Raw genomic sequence first — 23,595 nt, forward strand, 5'->3', positions numbered from 1 at the left:
TTTTCTGACAGGTGTTTAATGACGATTTTTTTTTCAAGGCGATTAATTACAGGTCGCATGGCAACCCATAGATTTGCATTAAATGAGACACTATTTCAATTATTGAAATACAGGTGAATTAGAATTTATTGAAATTTTAATTTTTATGAGATGATCGATTCTATGCATGAATTTCAGAGTTTACATTACACAAAGTTTTAATTCATTTGCTGATTTGAGGAGAGTCTTGCGACGATCAGACAGTGTTTTATTATTTGTTTTAGGAAATTAGACATTTATTTGAAACTGAAGCTTTTAGTGTAGTCAAGATCCTGCTGTAGAGAGGGTTAATTTTACACCCAAGTCCAAATTTCTGACCAGCTGTACGTTCAATTTGCAACCGCTCGAATATATTTCGTCTCCGCATTCTTCGCGCGTTTTGCGATGCTTCGCTTGACGAACTGGAACATCTGCTGTTACGCGGTCAAAGTTTATTTCTGAAAAAATTTCCAAGATAAGACTTGCATGCTGATTGGTTGAAGCGAGTACGAACTTCTAATCCCCGGATCAAGGACCGCAGACCAACCCGAGAGGTGGGGTATAATGAGATGTCAGAATCGAGGAAGAAATTAGAAACGTGTGGACGTAATGAGAGCACTAGCACTCGGCTGCTTTTTAATCGTGTTGGTCAACTAGTCCACCATGAAGACGAGAGTACTGTTTGTAGTTTTTCTGCAGACCAAGTCTTGAGTTAACCCGGCGAGGGATAGAAGCACTAGAACGCAAGGGGCGGGGCTGGGGAAAGATAATGACTCGTAGCAAAAAATAAACGTCTGTGGGCAGACTATCTCGAGACTATTCTGTTTGTCGATCCGTTTCCTAAGCGATACTCTCGCCGATCTTGAAACGATGAACAATAGAAAACGGATTTCTGAGAACCATTTAAAACTATAAGTGGCAGACAATGTTGGTTAACCCTAAGCAGAAGGTTATAATCTTAGCGTTATAAACTTCTGCCTCAAAGAATTAAAGTTGTTTAATGACGAGAAAGGCAACTTTCTGGGATCTTGTGATCTGAGAGATTAATGAGGCTTGGGGGTAGCTCGAGACCCATCACAGACTCGTACCCGGTCGCTGATTACGTGTTTTTGGCCGAGAGATGATTGGATACTAAGGTGGAATAAAACGCACGAGGTGTCATGGGAAGGATCGACCCTTCCCATGACACCTCGCACGTATTCACAATTAGTGAGGCTTTGCGGAAATTAAAGTATATTGCTAAGTCACTGAGATATGATGATATACGCATGCACAATGTATAAGAGTCTAACATTAACAGACTAGGCTGACTACTTTCCGTCTACTTTTAAGACGAAAGCCAACCTTCTTGGTTCATTCGATAAAGGGCAGTCGGAAAGACCTGAGCACAGTAAAAGGATAAAAAGGCAAAACCAGGTAACGTTCCATTGAATGAACTTATATTTAATTTTCGTCATAGTCAGTTGACCGAAGCGTAAACTAGAAAGACTAGAAACGCACCGTGATCTATAAAAACTCAGTCGTCCTTTTAGCTTGAGCTAAATGTAGTAAGAGACATTTTGTGACGCTCTGAACAGTTTCAACATTTCGTTTTCATGTCGTGTTTCAGTCACTTCAGTACATCAAAATAAAGCCCGGTCGTTTAACTCGACTATGACCCCGCAAATCTGAATACATTGAATTTCGTATTAGTTCACAAAAAGCTCCTTGTACAACCACCAGGAATAACCCAATCTTGATTCTGTGTTAAAGCTGAAGTATGGACGTCTTTCAAAACTCTTGATAACTTACTGAACGCCTTTCATTCGCTGTTTTACTGCTCAACCAGCGAATCAAAGCGGAAATGTTATTGCATCATGGAATTAAAGGCTATACACGAAAGACGAGACAAGGTCACTTTTCCGCCTTTGTATGTAATTCAAGAAGACAGCTTTCATTTTGCAGTTTCGCCAAGATGAGGTTTAATTTTCTCTCAAGGGTCAATTAGAATGTGGCCAATCAGAGAACGGCATTCCTGATAGAACGTTAGTTGGTTTATACTAATTAACAAATGGTAAACGCCATAGCGTGCACTATTGAGTTATGGATGCACGCGGGAGGTTGCTAAGCACGAAAGAAGCGTAAGAGTCGCACGAGGCGATAGCCTCCCAAGTGCATCCATAACTCAATAGTGCACGCTATGGCGTTTACCATTTGTTTTATAACATAACATTGAGACATTGGAACAACAGAAGTCCTTTTATTGAGCTACATCACAAAAAAATGTTCGTGTAGTCTTACATGACAAGAGAAAACAAGCGCGCGAAAATTCATTCTTGACAACCGACTGCACACCAGTAACTCGATAGTCTGTCAAAAGATTTGCTTTGCAAACATTAGCACACACGTCAGCAGCGTACACCCATGGGCAAATAGTAGACGCTAAATTAACCAATCAGAGCGCGCGCTTTGCTTTAGTTATGTTATAACAACATTTCTGCAAGAAGTTATGCGCTTCATATCAGGCTTTAATGCCTGCATTGCGGCTCCAAAATTACTTTAACACCATCCAGACACCAAATACATTCGAGAACAGAAATGTCATACACTATAATCTAAGAAAATTCACTCGAGTATTTTCAGCCTAAAATCCGCAGAAAAATAAGAATATTTAGCCTCGGCCGGAAAAACAAAATTCAAAAATGAGTGCATTTATCGCCTTCAAATCAGCGCCACTCAATTTTCTCGATACATCTCGTCCACAGGTAAGCAGTTCAAGTGGTCGACAAGGATAAAAAGCGGAGCCAAATGACAGGAAGGAAGCTGGATGTCGTAGAGTGCCTAAAGGTCGGTCTTGACGCCGCAAGAGAAGCAGGAGAAAAGATCAAAGAAGGACGTATCTACGGTAAGCTTGGTATTGTATGTAATCGCCGTGGTGATTTTAGGCAAGCCATAGACTACCACGCGAAAGCACTTGCCACTGCAGAAGAAGTAGCCGACCGGGTTGGCGAAGGGAATGCCTATTGCAATCTTGGCAATGATTATCAGTGTATCGGTGATTATAAACAAGCCTTGGAATACCACGAGAAAGATCTCAAAATTGTTGAAGAATTGGAGGACAGAAAGGGGGTGGGAGCTGCATATGGCAATCTTGGCATTTGTTATCATAGTCTCGGTAACTACCAAAAAGCCTTAGATCACTACAATAAAAGTCTTAGTATTGCTATAGAAGTGAAAGACAGGGTAGGCGAGGGGAGGGCCTATGGCAATCTTGGCAATTCTTATCACAAACTCGGTGATTTTCAAAACGCCATTGAGTACCACAAGAAAGATCTTGCCATTTCAAAAGAAGTTGGCGACAAGAATGGAGAGGGATGTGCATATGGCAATCTTGGTAACGCTTATGGTCGCCTGGGTAATTTTAACCAAGCTCTGTATTACCACAAGCTTCGCCTTAACATTGCAAAGGAAGTCGGAAATATAGCTGGAGAAGGACGTGCATACTCCAGTATTGCCTCTGTTTATCAAAGCATGGGTAATTTTAAGGAAGCTATAAATTACCATAAGGAAGGCCTGAGAATTGCTGAAGAAGTGGGAGATAGGGCTCACGTTGGACGTGCCTGCGGTGGTCTTGGCAGTGCTTTCCGAAGTATTGGTGATTTCAAGCGAGCCATTGAGTACCACGGCCTTCATTTGAGCATTGCCAAAAAACTGGGTGATTCAACTGCAGAGGGAACCGGCTACCTCAACCTTGGCAGTGCTCACCAAAGTCTTGGATATTTAGAAGAAGCGAAAGAGTACTACAAAAAAAGTCTTAGGATAGCCACGAAAGTGCAAAACGAAGCTGAAAAAGCAGTAATATATGGAAACCTTGGTGCTGTGTATTGCCAGAGTGGTGATTTCGAAAGAGCAGAAGAATACCAAGAGGAAGGTCTGAAAATTATTCAAAAGGTTGGATCTAGGGCCCAGGAAGGACATGCATATGGCAGTCTTGGCAGCATCTGTCATTCTCGCGGTAAATTTGAACAAGCCATACATTATAGCAAGCAACAGCTTGACATTGCAAGGGAAGTAGGTGACAGAGTTGGACAAAGAAATGCTCTAAACCTTCTTGGGAATACTTACTGTGGCCTCGATGATTTTCAAGAAGCTGGCCAATGCTACGAGCAATGTCTAAGCATTGCTGAAGACATGGACGACTGGGTTGGAAAAGGGACTGCAAGCCATTCGTTAGGTCTTTTCCATGCGTTGCAAGGATCCTTCGACGTGGCATTGCAATACTTTAGGTCAAGTGTACGAATTTTTAATAGCGGAAGAACTCTTCTTCAAGCAAAAGATGATTGGAAAATAAGTTTGCGTGATAAGTACCAACATGCGCACAGAGCCCTGTGGCGAACACTGTTAAAGACAAGCAACATTGAGGAAGCTTTGCTTGCTGCTGAGCAAGGACGGGCGCAATCTCTGATGGATCTAATGAGTTCACGCTATGACTTGTCGAGATCCGTTGGACCAGAATCTTGTGAATCTGCGGAAACAATTTCTTCCATTTTAAGCAGTGTCCCCACCCAAATGGTTTTTCTTGCTGTTGATGTTGATATGATCAATTTCTGGGTTCTTTGTAAAGGAATCGACGACAAGGCGCACAGCGTCCAGTTAAGGCAGAAGAAAATTGAAAGTGGAACGGCAAATGATGGTGCCACGTTGGACGACTTAGTGAAGAAAGCACTCGAGAAAATTGGAACGGATGGCAAATGCGAGGATAGATCATTGAGTGAGCTGAGGGATGAAACCACTCTATCGAGTGATGAATCACAGTCGGCTCGCCAAGACACAATGGGATCAAGTCAGGACAATCCCTTGTGTATCTTGTATGACAATGTTATTAATCCCATTGAAGACTTGCTTCAATGTGGCGAACTAATTATTGTCCCGGATGGACCGTTGTGCCTAGCACCCTTTGCTGCTTTTGTGGGTCGCGATTCAAAGCACGTTTGCGAATCTTTCAGAATTCGCCTTGTTCCCTCATTGACAACCTTGAAAGTGATCACCGATTGTCCAGCCGGTTTCCACAGTGAGAGTGGAGCGCTTCTCGTGGGAGATCCGTGGGTGCAAGAGATCGTCCACAAGGGAAGTAAGGAGCCGTTGTTTCGTCAGCTTCCTTGTGCCAGAGAGGAGGTAGAAATGATTGGAAAGATTCTTAACACTGCCTCTCTCACTGGAGAGCAAGCAACAAAGAAAGAAGTTTTGAGACGGTTAGGCTCTGTTGCTTTGGTACACATTGCAGCACACGGACGAATGGAAACTGGTGAAATTGTTCTCGCTCCGAATCCAGAACGGACAACCAAGATCCCTAAAGAGCAAGACTACATGTTGACTATGTCAGATGTGCTAAGTTTTCAGCTACGAGCAAAGCTGGTCGTGTTAAGCTGCTGCCACAGTGGCAAAGGAAAAGTGACCGCTGATGGTGTGGTTGGCATTGCCAGAGCTTTTTTGGGTGCTGGAGCTCGTTCCGTTCTGGTGTCTCTGTGGGCGATTTCTGACGAGGCCACTCTTGCGTTTATGACAAGGTTCTACCAACACCTCAGGGAAGGAAAAAATGTCGGCATGGCTCTCCACTTGACTGCGAAGTGTCTTAGAGAGTCGGAGAACTATGGGAAGGTAACGCACTGGGCTCCGTTTGTGCTCTTTGGTGATGACGTTACACTGGAATTGGCAACTGAAAAAGAAGAACAATGCAAGTAGACTTTCCCATAGAGAAACTCACTAGGGACGCAAAAATAAGCACAACGCCCCAAATATAGGCTAAGGACGTTCACATGCGTAAAATAACCGGGATCAATGGGACTACGCAGCCGCAATACCTCCCACAGAGATCAGATGACGACAACCTCAACTGGTTCAAGAGGACGGACGATAAGGGAACATTGTGTCTGTGCTTAGGCTTATCGCACGCCACTTCCCAATAGTAAAATAAGTCCAAGCACAAGAGCAGGCGCAAGAACTAGGATATTCTTACGGGGAATAAATTCTTATTAGGCTGTGAAGACGCATATATTGTGCTATAGTTACAACTGAATGAGTTATCTTATTTGCATCTTCTACAGTGCGCGGGAAAGACCTGGTAATGAAGTTTCATTCTGGACCCTATGAAATTGACGATGAAAATTCTTCGATCTAAGATGACTGAAGGCGTGTTTCGTAATAGACTCGCTGCTAACGGCTTACGCGTATCCAAGGCTCTGAAAATATTCCTTTTCATTTTTGTTTCTTTTTTTTTTTCCCATGAAGGGCCGTTCAAGGTCACGTTTTGTTTGGAAAACTTTTCAGGTGTTTCAAATGCACCGTTCTCTGTACAACTGACGACATTGGACAAGCACGTCTGTCAGCTGTGAGTTCCATTAGACTACAATTATTATTCTTTACATTATATTTAAATATTTTACCCACGTCAACTGCGAAAAGGAATTTAGAAATCTGCATGTAGAGGATTAAATCGTTTAATTTAGCGCCCGTCAAAACACAGAGCGGTAAACGAAACAAATTGAAGAGTTATAAAAAGGTGGCTTAGCGATGTATGTCAGTTTTTGATATGGTGGTTCATTAGGATATATATATTCAACAATTATCTTGCGAATTTGAGTGGAATAACGCCTTATACGTAATGCCTTTATAATGTTTGTACCGTTTATTGCATATATTACGCCGCTAGCTACTAGGACTGGAATTATTCCCCGATATCTTAGCTTGGTGATATGCGGCTGTATATACATTGCTTTTGTTGTCTTTTTAATTTGGATTGACATAGACCATAATATGAGAGTACATCTTTTAACATGAATACTAAAGAATTCCTGTTTGACTACAACACATCTTTGTTTGTTGACGTTGTAAATACTGATGAGATACAAGTAGACAGTATTTTCCTGAAACGATGAACTTTCTTAGACCTTTTCAGGGTTGACCTTGCTCATTTGCATTACAATAAAATCTAGCATGTATGTGAGGCAATTTCGGGCTATTTTATAGTTTTAGCCCGAAATTGCCTCGCATCCACGTTGGATTACATTGCAATGCAAATGAGAAAAATTAACCGTGAAAAGGGCTATGCAAGTTGGATTAAGGGTGCATGCGCTTGTTACTGCCTGCACTCATCGACAATTTTGTTAGACTTGCCACAAGTCGACCTTTGTTAATCCTTCGCTTACTCATCTCCCTCGAGAGAAGCGACAGGGCAATCGCGAGCGTGAGTGACGTAAGTCGCGAAACTAACAGGCCATGGAAGAATTATCGGAAAGGACTTTTAGAAAGTCTACAATTTTATTTGCATGCATGCTTATGCCTCCTTGAGGGTGCCATGCTGAGGCAAGGAGCATTTATAAAATAAGTTGATTTTTTTTTCTCATTTTGATTGGTTCTTACTTATAATCTATATATAGACCCTATTCATAAATGGCTGCCAATTAAAAATTCTTTTGTAAGTATTGAAATAAGCACAACTAACTTCGTTTTTGAGTTGATAAATCAAAAGAATTTTTACTCTCAAACGAGGTTAGTTGGGCTGATTTAAATGCATACATACGAAAGAATTTTAAATTGGTAGCCATTTATGAAAAGGGTCTATTGGAGGACAGACAAATGGATGACGTAAGTATCCTTTTTCTGTTTATTTGTCTATTATACAAAACAAGTAGATTCCATGTTGCCGTACATGTGACGTCAAAATAAGTGGCAGATCCAGACCTTGAACTAAGGGGGGTGGGGGGGGGGGGTGTTTTGCTTGCCCTGCCGGCTTTTCTTCCTTCTGCGATTTCTTTTCTTTTTTTTTTTTTTACCAAAACTAAGGGGAGCCCGGGTCCCCGGGCCCCTCTCCTAGATCCGCCACTGAAAATGTGGTAAGAACATCGATATCACTGACAAACTAGCTCGCCTAAAGGCTTGTGTGCCACGAGGAATCTATTTGTTAAACTGACTTGCTTGGCGAGCGTACGGATAAAAATGAGGATTAACCTGAATGCTGGTCGTCTCTTCGATCGAGTGACTTGCATAATCCTCTGCGTATAGTCTTTTTGGGAGTGTTTGACTTGAAGAGACGGCTGAATTTCAGGCTAAATGATGATCGAGGGTTTCATTTGTATCCATACAAATTACCTGCCTAAGCTTTGAAAATGAACTTTTCAAATGGCTAACGCTGGGCGACTTCTTCTCTAATGCCCACGTCACTCATTTTTGGGTTGCAGGTTTCTTCAGTAGCTAGACATACTCAACTCGTGTAGCTCTTGTTCCACATCTGAAATCAAATAAAATTACCGGATGAGGTTTTTAACGCGTCATAGGCATCTATACAGCAAACAGCCGTGTGTGCTAATTTCGATTGTCTGTAAGGTTATCCCAGTCAAGTTTACGAAAGTTACTAGGTAACTTTGACTAAGAGATGTTTTGCTATTCGTTGATTCTCTACTTGCACAAATCCCATAATACACCTCTCCCCCAAAATTTGCATAGGCATTGTTTTAAATTTCTCTTGAGAGACCATCATGTCCCAGGAGAACGAACGATCTATCCAAGGAATGAAATGAACCTTTCCTAACAAACCATGAAACTTCCTCACCAAACTTTCTCAACAAAACGTTTTCGCTTACCACTTATTTTGCAGCTATGTCCTTTGAGCCTCGCAGTACGCAAACAACGATATCTCCGGTATGTAAAACCAGCTAGACTGGCTGCGTTATTCGTACACGGGCTGCTGAAGCAAGCGCTCTGTAACAGAAAAAGACATTGACAATGAGTAACGCAAATTGTCCTTGCTAGATTTCACTGATTTATTTCAAAATGCGATGTGTCTTCCATCAGCAGGCATTGTGGAGCATTGTGCGCTAGAAGAACAAATGGGGTGAGGCCTCACTGGGCTCGCCGGTGTTTATCTTCGCTGGAACAATATCCTTCTAAGCAACCCCCTCATAAGCTAAGTAGGTGATGTGCTTGTCTTATACTATACGAATACTCCTCATCTTAGCTCCATGATATTTGTGGTTTGAATCTTCCTCCAAGTCAGTCTCATGTCCTTCGTGAGTACAATTATTGAGCTCACATTCGCAGTTTCCATTTTCACCTCCCGCAGTTTTGAAATTGTAACTTACACGGTTGGGTTCTATGTAACAGAGCGTCATGCAAACATTTTCCACGACGACGTCACTGACGCTTATCACGTGATTTTTGAGACGCTTTTCCTTTGAATGCTTTAGCGGGGCCAAACAACAAATGGCGACATTCTTCTGAAAGTAAAAAATGTGATCAGGTTGCTTGATAACCACAATATGCGACAGATGCACATTCGGAAAGTCATGGGTTCGGCCCCCTTCCAATACTAATAATTTTTCTTGGCAGTAATTTCGCTTTGTAGAACACAGTTTATCTCCTAGTACATGGCTTCATGACGTTCCTACATATACGTATCGCTCTCTTTATCAAGATTTACCTTCCTAAACTTGTAAATTGTAAGAATTTCTAGAAAATTATTTCAGATAGCCCATGAAGTTGGCAGAACATATTCGAAGGAATATTTACAAAGGAACTGACATGATTTAAAACTGACCTTGATCGTCACAGCAGCTGGCGGCTGGTATGAAAGAAAACAACAAGAAGAACGCAATGAGAGTGGTATTCAGTGGGAACTGGCAAATGAGTTGTTCTGCTTGTGGGGAGAATCGCGAAGAACCTGGTAACGTTTATGAAGCGTCTCTTTAACAATAGTATCTATGACTGACAATAAACAATATTGTGTAATTGAACTATACCGAAGAAGCCCGGGCCAATGAAATCTTCTCCCTTGCCCATCTGTGTTCATCCTTAAAGTGATGGGTATTTAAGTACAGATACTGTTAATTAACATTTGGCTTACAAGAATGGCGCAAATATTAAACGTAGCCGAGCCTTAAATGCGCTCCTGGTTGTCTCTGTTTTCAAGTTAGATGATATCGGGTAGAAATAGACTTTTTTTTCCCAACCACAGAAATGCGAAACTGGGGAAAGCAAGAGAACTGAATAGTTCAGTCTTTCTATTTCTGCTTAAAAGGTGGGCTGCGTTCCAAACGGCAAGAGGCGATAACGGTATGACAGTGTTTGCGGTTCCGGAAGAACTTACCATATTGACGCATGAAATAGAAAATACGAATCTTTCGGAAAGTATGTTGTACATTCGGTTGATATGCAGAAGAAAACTAATGCTTTTGCTTGAAACTAGTTAAGGTTGACGAGGAGTAAATGTAAGCACGTATTTCTGCAAATAAATATTGCGCGAGAAAACGAAACGTCTCCGTTTTCCGATTAATTAAGTTTTTCGTATTTCCGGCATTAAATAAACAATAGCCTCCATTTTGCGCTGAAATATGCTAGGATATTTGTACGCGGACATTATCTGTTCCGAGAAGCGAACAGTTTTCCGAGAGCGTAGCTCGAGGAAAACTGTGAGCTTCGAGGAACAGGTAATGTCCAAGGACAAATATTCGAGCATATTTTTGCGCCAAATGGAGCCTATTGTGTTTATTATCCTTCAAATCTTTTTCGCAACACGCGCAGTTTTGAAAATTGGGGAATATTCTCGGATATTCCCCAGTTTTGGCTGAGGAATATTCGGTCACGTGACTTATTTAGACCAATCGCGCGCGAGCGAGAATATTTGATGGATTATAATTAAACATATACTGGCGATTCGCCCACTGCATATTGTTATAGATTTTGTAAAATTTTCCAAAACTCCGTTCTATGTTGACAAACACATTCTTATATGCGACCACTGACAGAGAGACAGAGAGTGACATTTGTTTTACTCTTGTGAAAACATGGTAATTGTCTTGCACACACATGCAGTCACCTTAAATACCTGTAATATCGTGAAAAGAAGCCATGAGCTTAAATCGTTTTGAGGGACTTTTACGGCCTTTTCTTTGGGGGGTATATGATAGATTTTGCCCCCCCTCCCGCAATTCAGTTTTTAAGGCCAGGAAACATTTGGGAAAGTCGTGCTCGGTACTTTAAGGGGAACTGCATATTTCCGAGGTCAGGGCCAGGGGACTGGCTTTCTGATGGTCGTGTTTCGCTTGTTTATATTTGGCTGCCTGATTAGCAAAACCAAAAAACAACAACTACAACAACAACTAAAACAACAAACAGTCGACCAAAAACATAACAAGGCAAAAACAAAAAACAAAAAAACTCGAATTAATGCATCTACAAAGTCTGGTCCTTTCCACTCACAGTCGGAGCGCAGTGCCAACAGCAATATGACTTGTTGGTCTCCGTATCCAACTGAGGTGGCTAGTCCAGCAGTCACCCAGACTATCGATTTAATTAAATCCGTACTGCCCACCACGTGGGGATAGGTGTTTGGATTCTTTTAGGTCCCCTTCGAGTTTTAGGTAGGGGGAGAGGAAGACAAGCCAATGACGAGATCTTATAAACTAAGGCAGATGTTGAGCGCACAGCCAGCATAATCTTAGGTATTTTAACAGTCAGGGGTTTGAGCCCACGACCTTCCGCTCAGCAGTCCGGTGCTAAATTTAGAGGTGACTCTTTCCAGACGGTTATTGCAGAGCAGAAAATCGAAAATTAATGAAGTGCGCTGGATATTTAAAATAACTTCGTTTTTCTTCGAAAAAGTTTTTTTTTCTTCATGTAATTCTTATTATGTTCAAGATTACCGTGACGAAAGTTAGAATCAACGTAAATAAATAAATAAATAAATAAATAAATAAATAAATAATGAATGTTATTTAACCGGGGTGACCTCTTCAGCAAAAAGCTGATATCAATAAGGGCCCTGCAAAGGTAAAAGAACTTTAAAAAGCCTAAATACAGCCACTAAATTTAACAGTAATTTAGAAGCTTGTGATCTATAGAATTCTAAAATACAGGTTTTAAAAATCATGATCGAATTAAGATCCTTCATTTCGTTTGGAATATCATTAAAAAGTTTTGATCCTTTAAAATAACAAGACTTCCTTACAGTCTCAGTTCTCACTTTGGGTAGCATTAAGTTCTTCCCCCTTCCACTCGTGTTGTGCATAGTTCTAAAAACCTCAAAATAATCCTTAAAAAACATTGGAGGGATCTCCTTAAGCATTTAAAGGTTAAATGAATAGTATGCATGTCACGCCTCATAGACAAGGCCGAAGGGAAGCCATTTTAAATTCTTCTCGGCGTCTAAATCTTTGGTCTTCAAGACAATCTTTGCCGCTCTTCTGATCTCTGTGCACGATCTAACCTATCACGTTCTATTTTCCCAATGCTGCTCCATGCAACATCGCAATAATCCATGACTGGAAGAACAAGAGACTGATAAGCCTTGTTGGCTGAGTTAAAAGTTAGATTGTTTCTAATTCTTCCGAGGACATCGTTTCTTTTGGAAATCTTGACCAGTAGTTTATCCACGTGTAGTTTAAAATTAAGATTTGCATCTATTTGCACACCAAGCTATTTATAATGTTGTGCTTGACATCGCACAGAGCAGTGCCATACAAACCAGTATATGGAACGTATGGATGAGGACTGCAGTGAATCAGAACAAGCCACCACTCATGAAAAATTGACTAGGGGTTTCCACTGTAGTTATTTTATAGCTTTAAAAAGTTTTGAGAAAGGACTAAGTGATGCTTATGAAAGTCTAACGATCTGTAGCAACCATGTGTTATCCGGATGAAGCATCAGTTCAGGGTGAAAGGTCACCTTCTTGGAAAAACAAAGCGTCCGAGAACAATTGCAATATGCGTCATGTTGAAGTTTTCAGAAGTTTCCAGAGATCATTCTTTGTGAATCGACTGACTTGATCAAAATGAAAATTTCATCCAGTGGCCGAGACTGAACTGAAAATAGCCTTCAACAATTGCAGTTGTTAAAAAGCGGTCACTGAACAAATCAAATCAGGAAGTTCATAAGAGGGTTACTAATTTATTCGGAAAGCTGCAGTTCAGCACAGGGTACGAACACGCCACACCAAGTACTAACGGACCGTAACAACACGATGCGGACTGTCAGGGTTGTGTTTCTGCTGTTTGCTGTTTTACAAGGTAAGGTGGTTACCCGACATGATTCCGTCTTCTCCGGTGTCGTTGACGCTTTCACTTGTTAACGGACTCTTTCCCTGAATGTTATTTTAAAAAGTTCGAAGTTTAATAAGACTGCCGTATAGAGAACACCTTAAACAGTGCCGCGAAGACACAAAAATGGCTAGACGCACATATGTCTTGTGGAAAATATGCTCTCAGTAAACAGATGCACTAAGGTCTATTGATTGTTGAACACCACTGTCTAGACTGATCAGAACAGGCACACTTATAACTTCACAGATAATGTATCGGACAAACTGATGCAAGCGTAATATAGGGAAAACAATCACTTTTTAACATAACCGAACATTAATAAAAAGAAGCAGTAACTCCTGAAATAACCTGCCTGATACTAAGATAAGGACCTGAGCTTGGAACTTTTAACATCAATAAATCTGTCTGCGGATGATGAAGAATGTGTGATTTGGTTCATTCAGAAATACATCGGGAGAGGTCGATTTAAACAAGGTAACTTGAACAATTTGAATGTACGTAAAGCTTGGCGTTTTAATTTACTTAGCGTCCCACATTCGCATTGATACTCAGTCTGACATCTTGGGTCCTAATAACTTTTTCCTCGCTTCGTACGAAGGCTGTAGTCCGAACAAACTAACTAACGAATTTAGTGGTTTACGTGCTAAGGATTGTCCTGTCAATTACAAAGCGTTTAATGCATCGTATAGAGCTGAATAATGTTGTATGATTGTTGTATAGTTCGTTACAGCCCTCTACATAAGGAAACCATGTTCAAAGCGACACGTTTGGTTTGCGAAGTATCGAGAACCAAACAGCGATGTACTTAGTAAATTACTGCTTCATACCTATCAGTTGCATCGTCATAACATGCGTTTTTTAAGTACAATCCAAAAGCTCCCTAGGACTAAATGATCTGGAAAGCAGCGGGCAAGTTAAAAACGTGAGAAAAACGACAATTTTTTTTGATTTTGCAAATCAAGTTTGCCTTTTTGAAGCACACTAAACAGTACTTGAGCAGTAGACTGCTTAATGGCTTTTATTTGAACATTTCGCTAACAGCTTCATTTTGAGAGTTGACCCACATAATAATTGTTAACATTGAGACGGGGAAAACAAGTATCTAAGCATCATTCTTTGTCCGATTTTGCTTTAAAGCCTATAAAACGAAAGCAATATACATTTGTTAAACGTACCAAGACCAACTTATTTCTTTCAAATACACTATTCTAGAACCCTACGCGGTTTTTATAATTAGCTGTCAATTACAGATCATGAGAGTGAAGCCAACCGTTTGAATAAGTTATTAGACTCGCTGGGAACACGCGAGTTCGTCACGCTGTCTGCATAAATACTGCGACTTCAATAGCCGGCTTCTGTTATACCGGTTTGAAAGGAAAGCACTTAAGAGTGCCTGCCTGTAAAAATCAGAAAAATTCTTAATTTCGCGGCAAGGGTCGAAAATTCGATTTCGCTCATATTCTTATGGTAGATAGGCTAGGGCATGACAAAAACTACTGGATAGTTTTTTTTTGGCAAAATATCCTTTTATTTCAAAGAAATATGCAAATTACCAAATTCCGTTAAAATCGTCATTTAACGCACCATTTTATTAAGCACATTTGAGAGCCTCGCATGCAAAACCACATCATTCTTCCGTCTTTAAAACACTCAAATATTTTTGTGCAACGTTTAAATGTGTACTGGGTTGATTTTAGGGAATGTTGCGTTGTCTTTTTGGGTGCAAAATAATTAAATTTCGAAGACATGTATTTCATTCACTTAAAAGTACTTCGTGAATATAATTAATTTTCACCATGTGCGAAACCTTCAAATGGATCAAGCTTCTGGTGGTTGGATCGCAGAAGGATGGTCTACAGATTCCTGTAAAAATTTCTTTGGGCACATGATTGTGAGCGACGCGAGAGCTTTTCAAAGTACGTCAAAAATGCAAATATTTGACCATCCGTCGTCAAATTTCAATTTACGGGTTAGACGTATATTTTAGCATGCGCCACACGACTTGACCTATAATAAGTTGAAATAGATCTAGACACAGAGCTGATAATTTCGAAATGTTCTAACCTTATTTGTTGTAAAAGGCAGGTCCAAAGCCGATTTGACGTGTTTCTAGTCGATCTCTCACCATTCGTCGCACATAAAGCAGAAGTTTGCTATTGTTTACACAAGGTTAACGTCCGATGTACATCGCCTACTGTCAACCTATTATTGGTCGAATACTATGAATCTGTGACCATCTTTCTGTGCTTATGAACATCACTGCATCTAAGTCCAAACCGGCTGAGTCATTTGTAGATAGTTGCTTGCTTTACGCTACGCCAAAATATTGCGTTTGATCGATTGCTGACCATTGCTGATAACCGTGTCGGCGCAGCACAATCTTACAGCCGTTATTTGTTCGTCACGCAATGCTGTCACGGCATATGCTGCACATTTTGATCTATTTTGTATAGAGTACTCTCAGGATAAGTGAAACAATTTAATCATTGTTCATCTGTTTGTGCATATATATAATAATATGTGTATATTTATATAATCGTGTTCAATAGTGTACGTGGCGTCGATCCGAATCACGTTTGTTGTACGTTCTGACGTTTCAGACAACAGCTGATAAAGCTAGTGCCTGTACTCACTAGAATTTTAAGAAAATCGCCATAAACAAATTAAAGATCAATGAAGCAAGAACTAGCTGAAATAAAAATAGGAAATCACAACGTGTCTAATTCGTGAGAAAAACCGACTAAATTTAATTAGTAATTACGTGAGTAAATAGCCCTGGCCATGCCATTTTATTTGGCGTATTTTGTTTGCTTAGTGGCGAGGCATTGGTATGTAACAGAAAATAGTGGACTGTTGTCAATACAGTCCAAAATTATAGTCAGTAAAATATTGTAAATAAAACACCTATTGACCGGTTACCTCCGCGGCCACCATTTGGTCATTCCGATAAGGGTTTCATTATCGGCAGGTATATTTTGCAGGGTGCAGGGTGCAGGTTGCAGGTTGAAAGGTAATTATAACTGGAAAACCGCTGGCACTTGAAAGAACGTACAGTCGGTAGAATTACCGTGACTGTTACATGACTCCGTTTACAGTCGCTCAGAAAGGTGGCTTCCACTAAGTGCCAAACCGGCCGAAGCGATGGGAGGAGAGTATATTTCAATGATTTTAAGCCTGCAATGAATTATTGTTTTTGAAGAAACATCTGAAATATCATCTGAAATATCTGCTGAATTTGGTTTCTTCCCAGTGAGTACCAAAATGAAAGCACACTGAGCTTGCGCTAGTATATTCCGTCGGTTAAAATCTTATATTATTTCATTTCTTTATTTATTTGCTTCATTTGTGATGGCAATCTTCTGTTGTTGAGGTAAGACTCGAGCCAAATCTGGAATCGATGGAGACATCTGTGGAGCGGCCATCCAGATGGCTTTGAAGAGATTTCACCAGTCCCTGCGTGTCGATCGATAAGTACTTATAGCGGATCGATCGTGTTTTCGATGGACATGAGAACATCGCTCAAACCAAGTGCGATCACAGACATGTTGGGAAGCGTACGAAGTCTCTGGTTTCTGTACACGGCGTAACAAGTTAGAAGATTGCCAAAGAAGGCCTAAATATTAATAACAGCGTGTTTTCACTACGTGAAAGAGGCGAACTACTTTATGTAAGAACCCCCGACGAGTATATAGGTTATTAATTATTTGTAGTGCCAGCGGTTTTTCAGTTATAATTAAATTTCAACCTGCAACCTGCACCCTGCACCCTGCAAAATATACCTGCCGTTTCATTATTGTCTTTACCCCTATTAAGCGGCCACCCAAAATTTGAAAACTTTGTTTTGGAAAGAGCGATGGCAGATAAGAGTCTGAAATTGAAGGTGCATGACGGGTGATAATTCAAACACACGTCTATCATGATTGTCTTGAATTGACTCCATGTTCACCAAGAAATTTATAGCCCGACAGTGAAAAATTAAATATTCAAGGTACACCAACCTCCATTTAAGCGGCCAGCCCCATTAAGTGGTCACCACCCACTTCCCCGAGGGTAGCCCACTGTTTTACATGTAAACCAAAAATAATTGCATAGCGCGAAAAGACCTAGGTATGAGTTTAGCGTTACAGTATTACACAGGGCATGTAGGTAGCGGTGGGCGAGTAAAAGATAACAACAGGGGCAATGGTAAACTATTCATTCTTTTCATTTCCTAATCCAATCTCTTCCTACTCAACACGATTGTGTGCTCCCAGTGATTCCAAGCCTTACGGAGCCTTACGTATTAGGATAGAAATTGTCCTACCCCTACCCCCTAAATTGGGATGAGAGCATTGCGTGACGAACAAGGAACCGCTGCAAGCAAGGATTCAAGCCATCAAACCATGATGGTCAAACGTAATAGTTTGGTGTAGTGCAAAGCAAGCAACTATCTACAAATGACTTAGCCGTTTTTGAATTAGACGCAGTGGTGATCATATGTGTCGAAAGAGGGTCACAGATTCATGGTATTCGACCGTTAAATAAGTTGACAGTTGGCGATTTACATCGGACGTTATGTAAACAAAAGCAAACTTCTGCTTTATGTGCGACGAATGGTGAGAGAAACACGTCAAATCGGCTTTGGACCTGCCTTGTACAGCAAATGAGGTTAGAACATTTCGAAATTATCAGCTCTGTGTCTATTTCAACTTAACATAGATCAAGTCATGTTGCGCATGCTAAAATATACGTCTAACCCGTAAATTGAAATTTGACGACGGATGGTCAAATATTTGCATTTTTGACGTACTTTGAAAAGCTCTCGCGTCGCTCACAATCATTTGCCCAAAGAAATTTTTACAGGAATCTGTAGACCATCCTTCTGCGATTCAACCACCAGAAGCTTGATCCATTTGAAGGTTTCGCACATGGTGAAAATTAATTATATTCACGAAGTACTTTTAAGTGAATGAAATACATATCTTCGAAATTTAATTATTTTGCGTCCAAAAAGACAACGCAACATTCCCTAAAATCAACCCAGTACACATTTAAACGTTGCACAAAAATATTTGAGTGTTTTAAAGACGGAAGAATGATGTGGTTTTGCATGCGAGGCTCTCAAATGTGCTTAATAAAATGGTGCGTTAAATGACGATTTTAACGGAATTTGGTAATTTGCATATTTCTTTGAAATAAAAGGATATTTTGCCAAAAAAACTATCCAGTAGTTTTTGTCATGCCCTAGCCTATCTACCATGAAAATATGAGCGAAATCGAATTTTCGACCCTTGCCGAGTTATTTTCCATCTTTTGCTATTTTTTTGTCGTCGTCATGCATGATAAAATTACCATAACAAATCTGCTTTACGACTATCAGAACGGCACCATAAGAAGGACAGAAATTTAGGAAAAGTCTGTGCTCTCGGGAAAAAATTCTTTTAGGGGGAAATATACCTGAATACTACGTTTTTGTCACTTTTTGATCTTTTATCCTAATTTATATCCCTATTTTCTTTGGGAAATCTCATGCCATCTAAAACAAGCCGTCATAGGTTTGTAGCAGATAACCCCATAAATATCTCTGAATTATTGGGTGACTTTTAGAGTGTTCGTGAAGAAGAGGGAAATAGTTGAGGGGGTGTGATTTTAAGGAAATATGAGAAAAATGAAGATTTTAGGATGGTTAAAAATTAAATTTAGAGGTTAAAAATTAATGGACGAACGCTAAACAGTCCACTCTCAACTTGACGTGCACCCGCATTGTAGTTGACTGTCTCAGTGTTTGTGTGTGTCTTCTTTACCCCTTCCAATTTCTTCATAAAATCAGTTCTTAGTTCATTCACATCCAGGTGTAACTCTCCCGTAAATGGGATCATTCTTTTGCTCAGACGCATTGAGCCAATCCAGAGTGCTTCTGTCTTGTCGTAATTAACATTTAAACCGGAAAATTCTGCAAATGAATTAAGTAGACTAAAGTAGTAATGCATCGAGGTATCTGAACCATCGAGAATTAAAGTTGTGTCATCTGCGTATTAGCTAATTTTACACTCGGAATCTAGTATACTTATGCCCTTGATATGATCGTGACTTTCAATCGCATTTCCCAGTGTTTCAACAGATAAAATAAAAAGATAAGGGAACAGAGGACATCCCTGTCTAACTCCTCAACTAAGTGGAAAGAAATCCGAGGAACACCCGTTGTTTTGAATGCTGCTATCTCTCAGTTAGTACGCGCGTTGTGATTGGTCAATTTAGCGGGCCGTACTCTCCTGTACGGCCCGCTAAAATTTAAAGTTGGTTTTGTTGCCAAACTGTTTCGCGATTTATCGATGAGTGTTCTTAAGGTTACTTCCCACCTTCGCGGGTGCCCTTCGGGAGAAAAATCGTACGCGCGCCAGTTTCAATAAAACCCCAACAAACTATATATCATAAGAAAGCTTAATAAATGTACTTTACGAAAAAAAATACAATTTCAGCAATTCTTTTTTTAGGAAGTGTCAGGAGGCGGTAAGGCGTGAAACGACCGAGGTTTCTTCTGTTGAATTTATCGGCTATCGGATTCCGCAGTACGAGCAAAATGGCTGGATAGTCTTATTCACAGGGCATCAATCAACAAAAGTGTGTCGGGCTTTTTCGATATTCTGATTGGTTGTCTAGATATCCACATCTAAAGTTGGAGTAGCTAAAAATATGCGAGACGTGTTGCGTAAATGGACGCCACGGGAAAAATGTGTTAAATATCAAAATTTCCCGACACACTTTGGTTTGTCATTATCTCTGGAATGTCCTGTTGAAATTTCACGAAAATCCGTCAAATCTGCATACCCTATAAATTCGCTCAAAGTGGATGTATTGCGCCAAAAATCAAATGGGAGATTTTAGCTTGTAAAGGTTCGTAAACAACTCGCGCCACGCCCGGAGATTATCACGCCTAATAAAACCGCAAACCAATGGAACAACAGGACCTCCTAGTGTCTATGACAATAGATCAAAATTTCCCGGGAAAAGCATCGCATTGCATCTTTTTTATCTCGCTCAGTGGAGTTCAATTTAGGACGGCGACGTAATATTATGGGCAAAGACGCCAAAGGCAAAGGCAAAGGCAAAACCCGTGCCAAGAATGTTTAAGGCGGAAAATGTGCCGCTAAAAAACAAGACGTTAAGGAATCGACGGACAGCTTAAAGAAATACCCTTAATGCCGAAATGAGTTCCCTTGGGTAGGTTTTATTTTCTTCATCGCTTCCGCCAGATTCCGACGAAGAATCTTGTTCGCAGCCTGCACTGACGTTGACTTTGATTTTAAAGCTACTTGTTCCAAGGATATTTGAACGCTCCGGATCTTCAGCAGATGCCGAGATTGTCGAAGGCGTTTGGCCAAACCAAGAGCCTTTGTCGCTTTCGGCAAGCTTGTTTTTTTTCTTTCCTTGACAATATGGAGCTTTTTCTTTCTTCTTTGGGCCGGTTTTTTTCGTTTTCTTTACCTAAGGACTTTTTTCTGCTTTTGATTTTTCCAAAGGAGTTAGCAAAAAGAGCTTTCACGTGGGATTTTTTGTCAAGTGCGTGATGTAAATAAATGACATGAAATACGAGCGATGAGCGTTTGCCGCGAAAATTGCCCCAGGGTTCTCGCCCGTTGACAAGATTATGACACCTTCCTAGTTTATTAACTTTATTTGAAAATATGTTTTTTCTAAATAACTCGGCCGCTTTTCGAGATTTTTAATGTTTTTCCTTTGGAAACGCTAGATAAAATGACGAGCGTAAATTTTGTCCAATAAAAGAAAAAACGATTTTTTTGGCCTCTGAAGGTGGGAAGTAACCTTAACTTTTACAGCAAGTTTAAAACTTTCTTATACTCTAAATCATGTAATAAAGCGTGCTAACGACTTAAAAACAGTTTCAAACTGACTCGTTTTGCTTTCGAGGTGCGTCAGAAATTTGAAGCCTTTCCGAGTCCGCGTGAAATCGTTTCCGAACCCGTCAGGCACACAGTAGAGATATAATAAATATCTTACTAACCTCGTCTTCTCGGTCCGTACTGTAAGTTACGGTTCCTCGTTTTTCCCCTTCGATTTATGACCCGGGCGCTTCGCGCTTGGGCCATAAATCGAAAGGGAAAAAACTCGGTTCGTAACTTACAGTACGGACCTCGAACTCGGTTAGTAAGAGGTATGTATAGAACAGTTTAACCCAGGAAATTAAAGAATCGCCAAAATTGTAGAAGTAAAGGGTTTTCTCCAAAAAGGTCCATTTTAAAGAATCAAAAGCTTTCTCAAAATCAACAAACAGTAAAAAACCAGAAATATTCTTGAGTTCTGTGTAGCTTATTACATTATTTGGCAAACGAACATTTTCACTGATTGACCTAAACTTAAGGAAACCTGTTTGATCGTTATTGATTATATCTGGTAAAAGACCTTTTATCCTTGTCGCTATAGCTTTAGCTGCAATTTTGGTCTCCAGTTTTTTTAAAAACTGTGGGGGTTTGGTCTCTTAGGTATCAAGATTATTAGTCCTCTTCGCCGAGAAATCGAAGGATGCCCTTTGGAGATAGATAAATTTAAGGACGCAAGCAGAAAAGGGGAGACGTCATTCCAAAAAAATTTTGAAAAATTCTGCAGGCACGGCGTCCGTCCCGGGAGACTTACCCGTTTCCATTGTTTTAAGACTCTCAAAACATTCAGCTGGTGACAGGGGACCTTCACAGGACAATTTCTGGTTGTAACTTAGCTTGAGGTTATTATCGTCTGGAAAGAAAAGGTTTTGATACTCGCTATGGAGATTTTGCTCTGCTCTGGAAGAATACAAAGATTCTTAAAACGTCTTAGCTTCGTGTAAGATTTCTTGGTCTGTTGAGACCCTTGAGTTATCGCCAGTTTTAAGATTTCTTATGGTTTTACTATTGAAATGTCGCTTTTCTGAGACTATGAAAATATGATGTGTTTCTTTCACCTTCATTACACCACTCCACTTTTGATCTCAGAATGGCTCCTTGCTTTTTGTAACCAATTACTTCCTCTAATTGTTGTCTTTTTATTGCTAGTTCCGATTCCAAGGTTTTCCGATCTTCCTCAGGGAAATTTCCTTTCAAGTATCAAAATATCTTCCTGTAGGAAGTGTTCCTTTTTATTAAGACTCAATTTTTTGGCAGCAGCGCATTTAACTGAAGCTGCTCTGATTTGCATTTTGATTACGTCCCACTTTAAAACCTCATCTACTTCGCAATGGCCATCATATTCCGTTGACACATCTGCTATGGCCTTCTTCATTAAATTGACATAGTCCGTTTCAGTTTAAAAATGCGTGTTTAGTTTCCAAAAACCGGGTCCTCTGCTGCAGCGCTAATACGAACAGTAATCATTGAATGGTCTTTTCGGTAACCGGGTAAGATTTCTGCTTCTAGAACTTTGGGGCAGAGAGTATCACTAGCTAGGAAAACAATCCAAACCGCATTGAATTTCTGTTTTTTTTCCCCTTCTCCAAGTATATATAACGCCTACCATCTGGGTTCAGAACTCTCCAATGTCCGTTAGTTCAAATTTTTTCTCGATATCAGCAATAGTAAATCTTCCTTCGAGATCAATGAAGGATCTTAGAATATTGACCTGGAAATTTTTGTTGAAAAGAATACCAACACCAGCTCTGGAGCTGGAAAAGTTAGTACAAATAGCCGAATATCCCCACTCAAAACGCCAATAAGCTTCAGTATCACTTGAGCAATGTATTTCCCGCAGAAAATATATAGGAAATTTCTTTTTCATTCATATAATTGTATTCTTTGCAATATAGAACGCGAATCACGCACCATAACCAAAGCACTCTAGTAATGGTCTCGAAATAGTACGAACTTAGGTATACATTTGAGTGGATTCACTCAATAAAACCTTTTCAATTATAATTACATGTGTCCTGCTATTTACAACGAGCATGATTGGGACTAAACCCGGCTGCGAACATTATGCTGTGTGCCCGGGTGTGCGTGGTTGTTACAACGATCGAAGGTACCCAGAAAAACAAAAAAGTTCTTCCTCACGTTGGTTTATGGAGATTCTACTTGCCAAAAAACAAACAAGACGCTTTGCCATGGCCCAGATCTATAAATCGTGATAAATTCAAGGTCACAATGAGTACTAAGGTCTGCTCTAATCGTTTTGTACAGACCAACGCGACTCCTGTTGCGTGTACATTGTGTTTCTGCATAAAAGCATTCATAGTTTTTCTTCAACAAGCATGTCTTTAACCAATTTCCCTTTTCTGTAAGAGATCAAGGGAGGCTCCATGAATATCTCTCTGAGCGTTGGCTGATTTTGCTTTAAATACCATTTGTCCGTAGGTATGTTCTTCAGACCTTTTAATGCTGGGTGGAATTGCGTTACAAAGGGCTTTCTGTTTCTGTCTCACGTCCCTGAAAAACCTGTGGATGTTGCTCATTAAAAGTGCTAGACAACCTTCGGATTCCCCCTTGTTTTCTATCACTGGTTTCACTCTTAGCTTCCACAGCGCAATTATTCGGCAGGGTAG

General features: G+C 40.3%; 2 protein-coding genes and 1 long non-coding RNA gene across 4 annotated transcripts in view; all 3 read left to right on the plus strand.

Annotated features, from left to right (window-relative positions):
- The first annotated feature begins 1,136 nt into the window (after positions 1-1,136).
- On the plus strand, positions 1,137-6,866 carry LOC110065677 (uncharacterized). Of its 2 annotated transcripts, none has more exons than XM_089270812.1 (2): positions 1,137-1,439; positions 2,768-6,866. In XM_089270812.1, the coding sequence occupies exon 2, from the start codon at positions 2,806-2,808 to the stop codon at positions 5,737-5,739; it is 2,934 nt and encodes a 977-aa protein (XP_089126938.1). In that variant the 5' UTR covers positions 1,137-1,439; positions 2,768-2,805; the 3' UTR covers positions 5,740-6,866. The 2 variants fall into 2 exon arrangements, with proteins under 2 accessions (XP_089126938.1, XP_020628494.2); XM_020772835.2 differs by having other exon boundaries at positions 1,137-1,434; positions 2,763-6,866.
- Positions 6,867-12,773: 5,907 nt separating this feature from the next.
- LOC110065676 (uncharacterized) overlaps positions 12,774-23,595 on the plus strand; it is a 39,716-nt gene continuing 28,894 nt past the window's right edge. Inside the window, exon 1 of the mRNA XM_089270776.1 lies at positions 12,774-13,058. Coding sequence (XP_089126902.1) covers positions 13,013-13,058 — 46 coding nt within the window. The 5' untranslated portion in view covers positions 12,774-13,012. The remainder of the gene's footprint in view (positions 13,059-23,595) is intronic.
- On the plus strand, positions 16,187-16,867 carry LOC149104750 (uncharacterized). The gene is made up of 2 exons (XR_016201307.1): positions 16,187-16,340; positions 16,467-16,867. It is a non-coding gene; the product is annotated as an uncharacterized LOC149104750 (long non-coding RNA).

The sequence above is a fragment of the Orbicella faveolata genome, unplaced genomic scaffold (genome assembly GCF_042242905.1).
Source record: "Orbicella faveolata isolate gen_17 unplaced genomic scaffold, um_ofav_v1 contig_34, whole genome shotgun sequence".
Classification (NCBI taxonomy): domain Eukaryota; kingdom Metazoa; phylum Cnidaria; class Anthozoa; order Scleractinia; family Merulinidae; genus Orbicella; species Orbicella faveolata.

Bases quoted from the DNA above. Each gene is read 5' to 3' on its own strand.
- LOC110065677 (XM_089270812.1), top strand. From the start codon at position 2,806: ATGACAGGAAGGAAGCTGGATGTCGTAGAGTGCCTAAAGGTCGGTCTT.